Source organism: Gorilla gorilla, chromosome 1 (assembly GCF_029281585.2).
Source record: "Gorilla gorilla gorilla isolate KB3781 chromosome 1, NHGRI_mGorGor1-v2.1_pri, whole genome shotgun sequence".
Classification (NCBI taxonomy): Eukaryota; Metazoa; Chordata; class Mammalia; order Primates; family Hominidae; genus Gorilla; species Gorilla gorilla.
The window spans coordinates 15,791,569-15,805,079 of NC_073224.2; the positions used below are offsets into that span (position 1 = coordinate 15,791,569).

Consider the following 13,511-nt stretch of genomic DNA (forward strand, 5'->3'; position numbering starts at 1 on the left):
GTCAGTTCTCGAGAGAGCCTGGAGTGTGCATGCTGGCTGCTGGCCCCGGGTCCAGCATGGCTTGAGATCAGCTTTGGAGGATCTTGGAATGTGGTCATAAGGACTCAAGGTGCCAGGCAGGTCTGGGTGAGGGTTCTCAGGAAGTTGCCACACAGGTGAGCAGAGTGGGGATCAGGTGCAGCGGCACCTCTCCCCAGCGCTGTGATGTTGGGCGAGTCACTGCATCTCGGGCATTGGTGTCCTGTCAGTAAAGAGATAATAATGGCTGTACCTCGCGGGGCTGTTGTGGGCTTGGAGATGATGTCTATGAGGACCAGCATGGAGCTGGCACACAGGACATGTTGAATAAAAGGTAGCTGTGAGTCGTATGTCCTTTTTTTTTTTTTTTTTTTTAAGATGGGGTCTCGCTCTGTCACCCAGGCTGGAGTGCAGTGGTGTGATGTCAGCTCACTGCAAGCTCCGCCTCCCAGGTTCACACTATTCTGCCTCAGCCTTCCAAGTAGCTGGGACTACAGGTGCGTGCCACCATGCCCGGCTAATTTTTTTGTATTTTTAGTAGAGACGGGGTTTCACCGTGTTAGCCAGTATGGTCTTGATCTCCTGACCTCGTGATCCACCTGCCTCGGCCTCCCAAAAGTGCTGGGATTACAGGTGTGAGCCACTGCGCCTGGCTTATGAGTCGTATGTTCTGATCCTCCCTCTTGAAGTTGCCTTCTGTGGTCTAAGGAGGGCCTGAAGGTTCAGGTAAAAACTTCAGGGTGACCTTCACTGGGGGTGAGGGCTGGATCCCAGCCTGGGCCCAAAGAGCCGTCAGCTGCCCAAGTCCCACTGTCCATGAGAGCCACCGCAGCCCCTCCCTGGGACAAGCAAGCAGACCTGAGTCTTGTAGCTCTCTGGTCCGGACCGCTTTGGCCCAGGACCTTGAGAGCTATTCCTAGCTCTCCTATGGTTACTGTCCTCCCCCAGTTCAGGGGCAGCAGGTGGGACCTGGTGCCGTGGGGATAACCCCTGTTTCTCCCATAACAGGCACAGGCAGGAAGGGACGGAAGCCCCCGCCTCTCGTGGGGCTGTCCCTCTGAGGAAAGAGTTGGTCTCCACACGCTGACCCCCCCACAAACCATGCCCTGGAGGCAGAAGAACCCCCTGCCCCTGAGTGCCAACCCACAGGCCTCATCCCCGGCCACTCAGCACCTAGCTTTGAAGGGCTGTTTTATGTGACAGCCACTCCCCTGCCTGTCGTGAGGGGGCCCGGGTGTTCATCTCAGATTGATGGAGCCCTGCCATCAAGACTGGGCATTCCTGTCCAACAGGTGCCAGAGTTGCGAAAGGCCTGTGACAGGGAACTCCACTCTTCTCTTGGCTGCTGTTCTGGGACTCACCCCTGCTTTCCTTCTGCTCAGCCCCTGGCAGCAAGCTCTCCAGGCTGGGATTGCAGGGCTGGGTGGGGCAGGCCCAGCTGGTAAAGGCTGGCGAATGCCACAGAGGTATCAGGAGCTCTAGTATAGGCTTAGGGTGCCTCATTTCCTGGACAGGTGGCTGGTTCAGGAGTGGGTGTGGAGCTTAGGTGGAGCAGAGGCGGCGGGTAGGAGGGACTTGGGACCAATTGGGACATCACATCCCTGGCTCTGGGTTAGAAAGCTGACAGTCCTTGATCCTGTGGCCACTGCCCCATCATTCCTGCTCCTGAGGACTCAGTCTCATGGCTGTGGTAAGGCCTGGCAGGGCCCTGGGTCCCTACTGGGACCCCTGGTCTCTACCTGGGGCCTAGTTAATATGTTTCTTATGGGAGCTGTGGTCTTCTCCAGGGGTAGGGAGGGGAGTTTATTGACCACAAGACCAGGCTAGTGGGCAGAAGCCAGGGGAGAAGGAGGCTTGGGGATGAGGGATCCGTCCTGAGTGTTTTCTGTCCTGGGAACGGGCTCCTGGCAGAGCTCCCTGGCAACATAGATTTGGGCCCTGGAGACTCAGAGGCTCCCAGCTGCCGCCCTGAGGCCCTGGAAGCAAGTGGCTCCTCCATGCTCCTCTGACTCAGTTGCCTGGAGTGTGAGGGCCCTGGGCTGACCCTGGTGGATGAGGCCCTCCAGCACTGCCCTGGACCTGGTTGCTCCCTGGACTTGACCTGTTAGGGTCCTTGCAGAGGCAGGTGGAAGGCTGAAAGGAAGCAGTTGGCACAGGCTTCCCTGGTCCCGGTGCGCCTGTCAGGCTGCATTCCCAGAACCAGGGGCATGGGTTTGGAGGGAGCTACCGGGGGACCATCTTCAGCCTGACCTGGCAGGACCTGGAGGACATGACAGCCTGTGAGGGGTCTGAGCTAGGAGCCGCCTCCCCTGCCCAGGAGAGAACCCATTTCCAGGATGTTCTTCTGACCAGGGTGGAGGGAGGGTGCGAGAGCAGCGCAGCCGGGGGCCCAAGGCCCTGATGTGCTACTTCCCCTCCCTCGATAGCTTATGTCTCCTGCCACCCAAGACCAGCCGGAAAGCTGCTTAGCTGGGGTGTGGGCTGGGGATGTGGGGTGGAGAGCCTAAAGGATACTAGCCCGAGAAGGTGGAAGCAGGTCTGTGTGAGGCATAAATCTGGAGCCAGCCTGCCCGGGCTCCAACCCCAATTGTGGACCTCAGGCAAGTGACTGCTTCTCTGTGCCTCAGTTTCCTTGTGGAGTGGGCCATCGTAAATAGTATCTGTGCATAAGGTGGTTGTGCGATAAATGAGTTAATGTATGCAAAGCCCTTGGCCCAGAGCCGGCGCAGAGCATTGTGTAAGTGCTGGCAGGCGTCATGATGGAGATACCATGTCTCCTCTTGTTGATTCAGGATTCTGATGAGATGGAGGATGGGCCTGGGGTTCAGGATTAGGCCTTGAGGCACTGCTCCAGCCTCCTTTGTGGCCCCTGTCACCCTTGGCTTCATCAGCCCGTAGCAGGTCTCCCCTCTCCCACCTCTGCAGGCAGAGGTGTCCAGGACCTGCCTGCTCACGGTTCGTGTCCTGCAGGCCCATCGCCTACCCTCTAAGGACCTAGGTGAGTGCGCACCGCCCTGGCCCCTGTGCTGGGCTGAGGGAGGAGGAGGGTGCTGAGGAGGAGGGTGCTGTAGCTGGATTTGGTGGAGGCGGGTGGGCCGGTGGGCAGGGCCTACAGGAGGGAGCTGAGAGGAGCTTCTGGGTGGAAGGTGGCAGCTGGGGCTCTGCCTCTGGCCCCCACTTCCCCCCACTTCCCCTCCCCCTCAGTCTTAACCCACATGGGGCTCTAGGTGATGGAAGGAAGTGGGTCTGGGCGGCTGGGAAGGGCTCTTGTCCACCGCTGGGCACTTGTTCCTTCCCGCAGTGACCCCCTCTGACTGCTACGTGACTCTCTGGCTGCCCACGGCCTGCAGCCACAGGCTCCAGACACGCACGGTCAAGAACAGCAGTAGCCCTGTCTGGAACCAGGGCTTTCACTTCAGGATCCACAGGCAGCTCAAGGTGGGCCAGGCATCAGCGCTGACTCTACCCACATCCTCGCCAGCCGCTGCCGCTGCCCTGCTCACCTTCCTGTCCCCTCCCTCCTGCAGCCCTGTCACTCTTTTCCCCTCCAGAATGTCGTGGAACTGAAAGTCTTTGACCAGGACCTGGTGACCGGAGATGACCCTGTGTTGTCAGTACTGTTTGATGCGGGGACTCTGCGGGCTGGGGAGTTCCGGCGCGAGAGCTTCTCGCTGAGCCCTCAGGCAAGGCGGTGTTTCCACGGCAGCCCTAGCTGGTGTTTGGGTTGAAATCTCCACGCGCACACATGCACACACACGCATGTCTCTCATACTCGCTGACATATGTGCACTCCTTCTGACCCTTTCTAAGTTACTTCTGGCTCTCTTCCCAGGGTGAGGGGTGCCTGGAAGTTGAATTTCGCCTGCAGAGTCTGTGAGTCAGGGGCCTGGGGCAGTTTGGGTGGGAGTGCCTTGTGGGAAGGACAGCACTAGTGCCTGGGGGATGCCCAGGTCTCTGTGGGGTGGGAACCTGGACTCCTGCTAAGGGGGCTCTGGGGGCTCTTTCCAGGGCTGACCGTGGCGAGTGGCTCGTCAGCAATGGCGTTCTGGTGGTGAGTGTGCCAGTGCTTTGGGAGGCGGTCTGGGGTCCCCGGGACTCCCTCATGCCAGCGACTTGAGGTACAGGCCCACCGCTGCCTCAGCCTGGGGACCCTGGGATTTCAGTTTGTTAAGGGAATACAATCTCAAGGGCCCAGGTAATGAAGTGCAGACCAGCAGCAGCCAGGGTGCTGCGAGGGTGGGGTCCCTGAATGGGGGGTGGGGTTAGTGTCTGAGGGGCTGTCTTCATGACTCAGGCCCGGGAGCTCTCCTGCTTGCACGTTCAACTGGAGGAGACAGGAGACCAGAAGTGTGAGTCCCCAACCCACTGGGACAGCCCCTGGCTCTCAGCTCTTGTCTTCCCCCTTTAAGCATTGGACAATTCTCCCTGGGGCCTGAGCTTTCCCCTTAGGCCTTCTCGGGGGACCGTGGTGGGGGATCCATCTCCACCAGACTATTTCAGCGGGGAGAGGGAGGTGCCCTCCAGGCCACGCAGCAAGATGGGTTCTGTGGGCAGAGATACCGTCCCCAGCCTCTCTGCTCTGGTTCCTGTTTCCAGCCTCAGAGCGCAGAGTTCAGCTTGTGGTTCCTGGGTCCTGTGAGGGTCCGCAGGAGGCCTCTGTGGGCACTGGCACCTTCCGCTTCCACTGCCCAGCCTGCTGGGAGCAGGAGCTGAGTATTCACCTGCAGGTAGTGTGCCTCGCTCCCTCGAGGTGGGGCCCCCAGAACTTCCTCCCTCCCTCTGCACCTCCTCCCAGTCTGACCTCTGCTCCACCTGGCAGAGTGGGCACCCTGGCAGCATGTGTGGGCCCATGCTGGCCTCCCCTTCCCGTCCCTCCCATACCTCTATGGCTGCCGGCGGGAGTTTGGTGAGGTCTTTGCTAGGAGTGGGAGCGTAAAGATTCTTAGGTCTCCATTCTTTGTCCCCTGCAGGATGCCCCCGAGGAGCAACTAAAGGTGCCACTGAGTGCCCTGCCCTCTGGTCAAGTGGTGAGGCTTGTCTTCCCCACGTCCCAGGTACTGGCCTCCCAGGGAAGGAAGCAAGGCGCCTGGATGGGGCTGGGACCCAGGCCACAAAGGGAGGGGCCTGCTTCCCGCTTCTCCATGGGTCACACCTTGAGCAGGTGCTGGGGCCAGGCTCTTTGGGGAGTGTCCTCTGAGCATCCCTGCTTCAGGCCTGGTGCCTGTGGAGACAGTGGCGGGGAGGGGGTGGTACGCTGGGGATCAGGGTAAGAGGACCAGAGCTGGGTGGAGGTGGCCGACCTTTTGTGACTGGGGCCTTCACGGTTTTCAGGAGCCCCTGATGAGAGTGGAGCTGAATAAAGAAGCAGGGTGAGAGGCCTGGCTGGGGACTGGGCAAGGCCCTGGAAAACAACCAGGGCGGGGGGCTGGAGGAGGCCTGGAGGAGTGAGGGGGAGAAACAGCCGCCCCTCATCCTCATGCTCTCTGAAGGGACTCAGGCTTGCGCTCGGGGGGGCACGAAGTACTGGGAGGAGTACTGGGAGGAGTCTTAGCACCTATGGTCAGAGGGGCGAGTGACTGGCCCAGTGCCAGGCACCCGGGGAGCACTTGATAAATGTTTGGCTGGAAAACGCAGGGAGGCGAGGATGGAAAATGGTAACATGGTTTGGGGCACAGAGAGGGCAGGAAAACCAAGGGAGAGAAGAGGGGAAATTGCGCCCTTTTGGGTGGAAGCTGTTATGGCTGGACCTTAAATGATCTTCGTAGAGTTGTCGCCCACCCTGGCCCTCTGTCTTGAGAGAGTGGCTTCTCACCTCACAGACACAGGATTATTGGTCCTTTTCTGCTCTGCCCCCTGCCCTTTTTTTTTTTTTTTTTGAGATGGAGTCTCTCTCTGTCGCCCAGGCTGGAGTGCAATGGCGCGATCTTGGCTCACTGCAACCTCCGCCTCTGGGGTTCAAGGGATTCTCCTGCCTCAGCCTCCCGAGTAGCTGGGATTACAGGTGCCCACCACCACACCCAGCTAATTTTTGTATTTTTAGTGGAGACGGGGTTTCCCCACATTGGCCAGGCTGGTCCTGGCCTCAAGTTATATGCCTGCCTCAGCCTCCCAAAGTGCTTTGAACTCCGTGGGTAAGGGACAGAGCACGAGACTTGGAGGGGGGATCTATGGTATGGGGCCTGCCTGGGGGCCTGTCTGCACCTGGGACCCCAAGCAGCCTCTTTCGGCCACGGCATTCTGGGTCCTGCCAGTCTGCTTTGCTGCATTCCCAAGCATGTCCACATGGACACTCTCTCCCCAGGTGTCAAACTTCAGTCTTGTGACACGGGAGTGGCATTGAGGGTTGGGGAGAAGAGGGAGGGCAGTAGGTATTACAGGTGAGGCAGACCCAGCTTTCCATTCTCTGGGGAGGGTTGAGAGCTGTCTCACAGTCTCTTCCTTCCCCGGCCAGACTGAGGGAGCTGGCCGTGCGACTGGGCTTCGGGCCCTGTGCAGAGGAGCAGGCCTTCCTGAGCAGGAGGAAGCAGGTGGTGGCCGCGGCCTTGAGGCAGGCCCTGCAGCTGGACGGAGACCTGCAGGAGGATGAGGTTTGGGGGCTGGGCTGGATGGGGTGTCCCCGGGCTTGCTTGGGCCTAGCTCCTGGTGCTGAACACTGGAGCTGCTTGTCCCCGATCTAGACCAGAGCTCGTAGCTGCCTGTCCCCACCCTGCTTCCTCTCACCTGGTGTTAGAAGGGACTTGATACAGGCAGAGTGTTGCTTGAGGCACCTGGAGCCCGCATGGGAGCTACCTCATAGGGCTGGCTTTCCTACTCTGTTTCTTGGTTCTCAGCCTAGCCTGTCTGAGGAGGGAGACAGATATCTGGTATGAGGCCTGTTGGCCCAGGGTGCTTCAGGAGGTTCATATTAGCCTGGGCCATCTCCTGGGGGAGTGATGGCAATTTGGGAAAATTTTGAGGCGGGCCCTGGGGCTTCCAGAAAGTGAGCATCAGGCTCGGGGGCTGAGGGCAAGGAGATGAGGCTCAGAACTTGCCTGGGCCATTTTTTCCTGGAGCCCTTAGGACTGGAGGAGCTGGGCACTCAAAAGGCTGTTTCTGGCCCCCAGGGCTGACTCAGAACTGGTCCCAAGACCTGTGATCAGGCCTTAGCTGTGGGCTGGGTGGCCACTTGACCTGCTACCTCTTCTTCCTGTGACTTGGCCTTCCCCATCCCTAGGGCCTCTACAGGCCTGGCTCTCTTCTTTTCCAGATCCCAGTGGTAGCTATTATGGCCACTGGTGGTGGGATCCGGGCAATGACTTCCCTGTATGGGCAGCTGGCTGGCCTGAAGGAGCTGGGCCTCTTGGATTGCGTCTCCTACATCACCGGGGCCTTGGGCTCCACCTGGTGAGCTGGGGGCAGGCGGATGCTGGCCCCTGTGTGGCAGGGGGTGCTGGTGCCAGGGTTCTCCTAGGCCTCTGAGAAAACTAGAAGGGCTGGGAGAATGAACGTGCCAGGGAGAAACGTGCTCAAGGGGACCCTGGGAAGGTCCCTGCCGGGCCATTGTCCTAGAAAGCCCGGGGCACGTGGGGTCTAGACGGGGTCCTTCAGTGACAGCCCTCTGGCTCTGGCTTTTCCCAGGGCCTTGGCCAACCTTTATGAGGACCCAGAGTGGTCTCAGAAGGACCTGGCGGGGCCCACTGAGTTGCTGAAGACGCAGGTGACCAAGAACAAGCTGGGTGTGCTGGCCCCCAGCCAGCTGCAGCGGTACCGGCAGGAGCTGGCCGAGCGTGCCCGCTTGGGCTACCCAAGCTGCTTCACCAACCTGTGGGCCCTCATCAGCGAGGCGCTGCTGCATGATGAGGTGCGGGGGCTGCGGCCTGGGGGCAGAGCCAGGGCAAGGGCTGGAGCTGGGGCTCGGTGCTGGACAGCAGGGTGGGAAAGGCCCTGGGCACCCAGGCAGCTGTGGGTTTAGGTTCTACGCATCTTTCCCCAGCCCCATGATCACAAGCTCTCAGATCAACGGGAGGCCCTGAGTCATGGCCAGAACCCTCTGCCCATCTACTGTGCCCTCAACACCAAGGGGCAGAGCCTGACCACTTTTGAATTTGGGGGTGAGTGGCCCAAGAGCTGACACCTGTGCCCTTGCAGTTGGTGGAATAAGGAGAGACGGGGCCTGTGTGCAGATTGCAGATGTCATACCCACCTCTCCTGAGCCAGGTCCCGTGCTTTCTGGAGACCGGCACCCTACCAGGGTCCCTCAGCCCTTTGGGAAGGAGGCAGGGGCCTTAGGTCCCATACACAAAGCCCACGCCACAAGGCCTGGGCCTCCTGGTCCTCAGCTGCCCTAAAGCAAAACCCTGGGTCGGGGTGGGGGTGGGGGTGCCTAAGGGCTCTGCACCATGAGGCTGAGGGGTGGCCTCCTCACAGAGTGGTGCGAGTTCTCTCCCTACGAGGTCGGCTTCCCCAAGTACGGGGCCTTCATCCCCTCTGAGCTCTTTGGCTCCGAGTTCTTTATGGGGCAGCTGATGAAGAGGCTTCCTGAGTCCCGCATCTGCTTCTTAGAAGGTGAGGGGCACTGGCAGGCTGAGGAAGCTGGGCCGAGCAGGGAAAATGGGTCCTGGGTGAGAGGGCAGCCTCGGTCAGAAGAGTTTCCTGGGCCAGGACTGGCCATGGGGAAGGGTAGGGTTGGGACAAGAGTCGGGGGCCCTCTTCCCTCACGGCCGCTCTTTCAGGTATCTGGAGTAACCTGTATGCAGCCAACCTCCAGGACAGCTTATACTGGGCCTCAGAGCCCAGCCAGTTCTGGGACCGCTGGGTCAGGAACCAGGCCAACCTGGGTAAGTGCTCCGGCCCCTTCATAAGGGTGCCAAGGGGCAGCACCAGGGGGCGGGGGGTTCTCACCTCTTCCCACTCCAGGGTCACCACCAAGGTGGGGCTAAAGGTGCAGGAGTCCCCATTTCCCCACCTTGCCTGTGTAGACAAGGAGCAGGTCCCCCTTCTGAAGATAGAAGAACCACCCTCAACAGCCGGCAGGATAGCTGAGTTTTTCACCGATCTTCTGACGTGGCGTCCACTGGCCCAGGCCACACATAATTTCCTGCGTGGCCTCCATTTCCACAAAGACTACTTTCAGCATCCTCACTTCTCCACATGGAAAGGTACCTGCTTCTCTCCAAAGTCCTCCTGTGGCCACCTGAGCCTTGAGTCCCCAGTCCAGATACCCCTCACGGTCCACTCCCATTCTCCTGCTTTGAGCTTGATTCCCTGGACTACTTGGAACAGGGGTCTTTTTCTCCTTGTCTTGGGGACCCAGGGCCCACCTGCAGGGCTGTGGAGGTGTTGGTTCAGCAGGAGAGCAGGGACCAGAGGCCAGAGTCTCTCCTTCCAGCAGGAATCTGGTACCCTTGGTATCTGTTGACAATTTCTGCTCTCCCCAACCTTCCAGCTACCACTCTGGATGGGCTCCCCAACCAGCTGACACCCTCGGAGCCCCACCTGTGCCTGCTGGATGTTGGCTACCTCATCAATACCAGCTGCCTGCCCCTCCTGCAGCCCACTCGGGACGTGGACCTCATCCTGTCATTGGACTACAACCTCCACGGAGCCTTCCAGGTTGGGAAGGGTGGGCAGCCCACCAGGGAGGCGGTGGGTGGCCCCTGCCCCCTGAAGAGAGGGGCTTTGGAGTCCAGTGTCTGGTTCAGCTTCCTTTAGGAGCTGTGACTGGGACACTGGAATCTTAATTTGCCACCAGAGGAGCTCATTCTTTTCCGGAAGTTGGGAAGCTGGCGAGGTTCTCCTGGTATCTTGTAGCTGGGTCCCCTTTACTGACCTGCGAGGTGTGGTCCTGGGCCTCTGGGCCCACCTGCTGAATCTGCTTTGGCTCCCAGTGTCAGAACTGGAATGCTGGGAGTAACCCGGCTCTGTCTAGCCCCAGAGGAGCTGCCACTGAGGCCTGTCAGGTGTGGAGAGTTTTTTCCAACGACTGGCTTCATAGGCCCCACTGGAGACCGTTTTGGCATTCGAGCCCCAGGTCCTGTGCATCTTACGTCAGCCCCAGTGTTGAGGATGCCAGGGGCCCTGTCCCTCTGAAGCCCCTTCTGCCTGCCCTGCAGCAGTTGCAGCTCCTGGGCCGGTTCTGCCAGGAGCAGGGGATCCCGTTCCCACCCATCTCGCCCAGCCCCGAAGAGCAGCTCCAGCCTCGGGAGTGCCACACCTTCTCCGACCCCACCTGCCCCGTAGCCCCTGCGGTGCTGCACTTTCCTCTGGTCAGCGACTCCTTCCGGGAATACTCGGCCCCTGGTGAGCTGCTGTTCACCTCCCCATCCTGCTGCCCCAGTCCCCCACACCTCCTCCGTCCCCTGTGCCTCTCCAAACCCGTCTTCCCCACAACGTGTTCCCCATGCCAGGCTGCACTCTCTCCACAGGGGTCCGGCGGACACCCGAGGAGGCAGCGGCTGGGGAGGTGAACCTGTCTTCATCGGACTCTCCCTACCACTACACGAAGGTGACCTACAGCCAGGAGGACGTGGACAAGCTGCTGCATCTGACACATTACAATGTCTGCAACAACCAGGAGCAGCTGCTGGAGGCGCTGCGCCAGGCAGTGCAGCGGAGGCGGCAGCGCAGGCCCCACTGATGGCTGGGGCCCCTGCCACCCCTGACTCTCATTCATTCCCTGGCTGCTGAGTTGCAGGTGGGAACTGTCATCACGCAGTGCTTCAGAGCCTCGGGCTCAGGTGGCACTGTCCCAGGGTCCAGGCTGAGGGCTGGGAGCTCCCTTGCACCTCAGCAGTTTGCAGTGGGGTAAGGAGGCCAAGCCCATTTGTGTAATCACCCAAAACCCCCCGGCCTGTGCCTGTTTTCCCTTCTGCGCTACCTTGAGTAGTTGGAGCACTTGATACATTACGGACTCATACAAATGTGAGGCGCTGAGACCATCTGTTATTACTGCTGAGAAGGGCCATGTCATTCTAGGCTCTTGGCTGTACATGGCAAGGGCTGGTACAGAGCTCGCTCATCAGTGTTCTTCCTTCGAAGAGCACATTCTCTGCACACATCTGCGTCTACCTGTGCTCAGAGTCACCGCTTCCAAGCAAGGAGGAGGCCACATGGGCCTGGGGTAGCCCTGGCCTTGCCCACCTGCTCTGCCGTAACACGTCTTCTCTTCACCCAGACAGGAATGCAGGGGGAGGCCAGGCAATGGCTGTTTCCTGCCACATGGTAGGACCCATCTAACCAGAAGGAACTGTCTATTCCAGAAGCTGGGCCTGGGGAACTGGGTTGAAGCAGCCACGGGAAGGAGCCCTTTTGCCTGTAGCCAAGTCTCATTCTGGTCCCTTAGATGTATCCTCGCTTGTGCCCCTGAAGTTTGGTGTTGCATTGGGGTTCACCTCAGGGATCAGACCTGTTGGGAAAACGGAATGAATTTAGTAGGGTATGGCCACCCCAGAATCTTCTCCAAACAAACACTGGTGCCCCTGCCCTCCCCTGGACCAGCCAGCCTCCTAGAATAAGCGTGGGAGTGGATTCCAGAGCTGACAGGCACTGCAGCCGCGACCACAGTGACGGGTGAGTGGGTGGGAATTGCCTCGACTCTCATAACCCAACTCTACGTCTGTCAGCTGGCCTAGCGACCCCAGCCCTGGGTTAGAGACAGCAGAAAAAATGGCTGTCCTGGTAGCCTCAGGAGCCACTGTGTCCAGGACAAGGCCTGTCCCGTCAGCAACACATCATCTAAATCATATGTTGGGCTCTGCAGGACTGGGAGCAGATGGTTACACTGGAGACCACAGCCGTGGCTGCCACCCCTCATGGTATGAGCCCTCCAGGCACACGGCTGTATATGCGTGTGCACATCTAGGCACATCCTGGCATGGGGCCCATGCACGGAGGATTTGCCTGTCTCCGGTCCCTCCTCCACTTTCACCTAACCCCAGGTGTCCCCTCCCCCTGGAGAGCCTGAAGCCCTCTGGTTTGGAAGGGGAGATGTGGGTGAGGGGGGTTGAGCATTGAAATGATGCTGGGATCTACAAGGAGGGACTGAGGAGCCAGGTAAGAGCCACCTGCCCCCGCACATCCACCTTCGCATCTCCTCCCTGGCCTGCAGGCCGGGACATGCTGGCCCTCTCCATTGCCATGGAGTGGGGATTGGGGAAAGCAGGGGAGGACCAGGTAGAGAACGGGTTAGAACAAGGGTGGGGCAGGGTCTGGCCGTCCTGCCAATGTGCTGTGCCTTGGAGAGGGGAGAGGAGGGAGGAAAGTGGAGTGCATGGGAAACAAACCCAGGCAGGCTCTCAGCACTGGGCAGAGGGAAACCTGACTGTCCCTCCCACAAGCAGCCGAGTAGGAAGGGCACAGGGAGCCTGGGCAGCTTCGTCTACAGGGTCCCCACACCGGAGCATGGAGTGAGCCCTGGGAGGGGACCACTGTCGAGTCTGTGGAAATCTGGGCTTTGTGGCCTGGATTCCTCTCTCAGCTGAGAGTGGGCAGGGGCAGCTGAGGGTTCCAATAGCATTTCCCTACAGCCCAACAGAGTAAGTCTGAGGCCCAGAACCTCAGGCTTCAGAGGACAGCGCCTGCCAGCCACTGAAGCCCAGGGCTCCCCGCCCTGCTTCCCCCACCCAGGTGTCCCACCTGAGTAGACATCCAGGCCGGGCATCCTTGGTCGTGCACCCATTCGGAGAGCTGACAGGTTTGGCTTTGAGTTCTGGGCTCAGACTCGGCTGCAGAGCAAGGGAATGACCACTGTTAGCCCGGCCCAGACCATCTGCAGGCGCCAGGTCTGGCTGCTCCTTCCTCCAGCTTCTGGAGGCTCAGCACAGCCTTAGGCGGCCTGGCCATGCCAGGCCCTTCCCACGTGGGGGTGCGGGGCGGGCTGAGCACTTGTGGGCAGGTTTTTCCCCCATGCGTCCTGCCTCTTAGGAAACTCCTCACAGGCGAGTTAAGAAAGGCTGAGCTTTCTTAGGAGGTGGGGGATTCTGGAATGTCGAACAACTCAAGATCCCTTTGGGTTTCTGGGAAGACAGACGTGGGAGGAGAGTCCAGGGGAACCAGCGACAGAGCTAGGATCCCAGACACATTCCCTGAACACACTGTCCACACGGAGCCTCAGCAGAGCACGCTGACCACGGAAGAAAGTCCAAAGGGTTGTCTCTATATATTCCTCCAAGTAGAACCTGGCTTGCTTACTGTCTGCAAAACAACTCAAGGGTGGTGACATTCAAAGTTGTCTGAGGACTAGAAGGTTAGAGAAGCACCCAGATCAGACAGACCAGAGCCTGGAAAGCCCTTGGAGGAACACAGTCCATGAGGATTCTGGCAGGAAGGGCTTGGGGCAGTCTGAGTGGCAGACTCCAAAAGGGGCAGAACAGGACCAGGACACAGCTGGGGGTTCAAAACTGGCCCCGTCTCTGCTAATTAGCTGTGTGATCTTGGGCAAGTTGCGTAACCTCTCTAGGACCTAAATTCTTTGAGAAAAAACAGTAAGTCCCACTTCTTGGAGGTGAGAGATGCTA

The 13,511-nt window shown here is 59.5% G+C and overlaps 1 protein-coding gene and 1 long non-coding RNA gene across 5 annotated transcripts; one reads left to right on the plus strand and one right to left on the minus strand.

The window, feature by feature from the left end:
• Positions 1–6: 6 nt before the first annotated feature.
• Positions 7–10,916, plus strand: LOC129534588 (cytosolic phospholipase A2 beta-like). Of its 4 annotated transcripts, none has more exons than XM_063707329.1 (20): positions 7–1,708; positions 2,944–3,016; positions 3,320–3,456; positions 3,546–3,701; positions 3,851–3,891; positions 4,027–4,069; positions 4,313–4,367; positions 4,615–4,745; positions 4,989–5,072; positions 5,350–5,387; positions 6,470–6,605; positions 7,265–7,401; positions 7,636–7,858; positions 7,991–8,108; positions 8,425–8,562; positions 8,730–8,834; positions 8,976–9,155; positions 9,443–9,609; positions 10,110–10,296; positions 10,422–10,916. In XM_063707329.1, exons 1-20 carry the CDS (start codon positions 1,700–1,702, stop codon positions 10,631–10,633), a joined length of 2,370 nt encoding a protein of 789 aa, XP_063563399.1. In that variant the 5' UTR covers positions 7–1,699; the 3' UTR covers positions 10,634–10,916. The 4 variants fall into 4 exon arrangements, with proteins under 4 accessions (XP_063563399.1, XP_063563400.1, XP_063563403.1 ...); XM_063707330.1 differs by having other exon boundaries at positions 3,570–3,701; XM_063707333.1 differs by lacking the exon at positions 10,110–10,296.
• A 2-nt stretch (positions 10,917–10,918) lies between these two features.
• LOC134758721 (uncharacterized) lies at positions 10,919–12,742 on the minus strand. The gene is made up of 2 exons (XR_010134213.1): positions 12,631–12,742; positions 10,919–11,401 (listed from the first exon to the last, which is right to left on the minus strand). It is a non-coding gene; the product is annotated as an uncharacterized lncRNA (long non-coding RNA).
• Positions 12,743–13,511: the final 769 nt, after the last annotated feature.

What these genes read in the sequence shown, in the direction of transcription:
- LOC129534588 (XM_063707329.1), top strand. An exon ending in GGGGCCTTGGGCTCCACCTG is followed by an intron (nt 7,402 to 7,635) that starts GTGAGCTGGGGG and finishes GGCTTTTCCCAG; the next exon opens with GGCCTTGGCCAACCTTTATG. An exon ending in GACCACTTTTGAATTTGGGG is followed by an intron (nt 8,109 to 8,424) that starts GTGAGTGGCCCA and finishes GCCTCCTCACAG; the next exon opens with AGTGGTGCGAGTTCTCTCCC.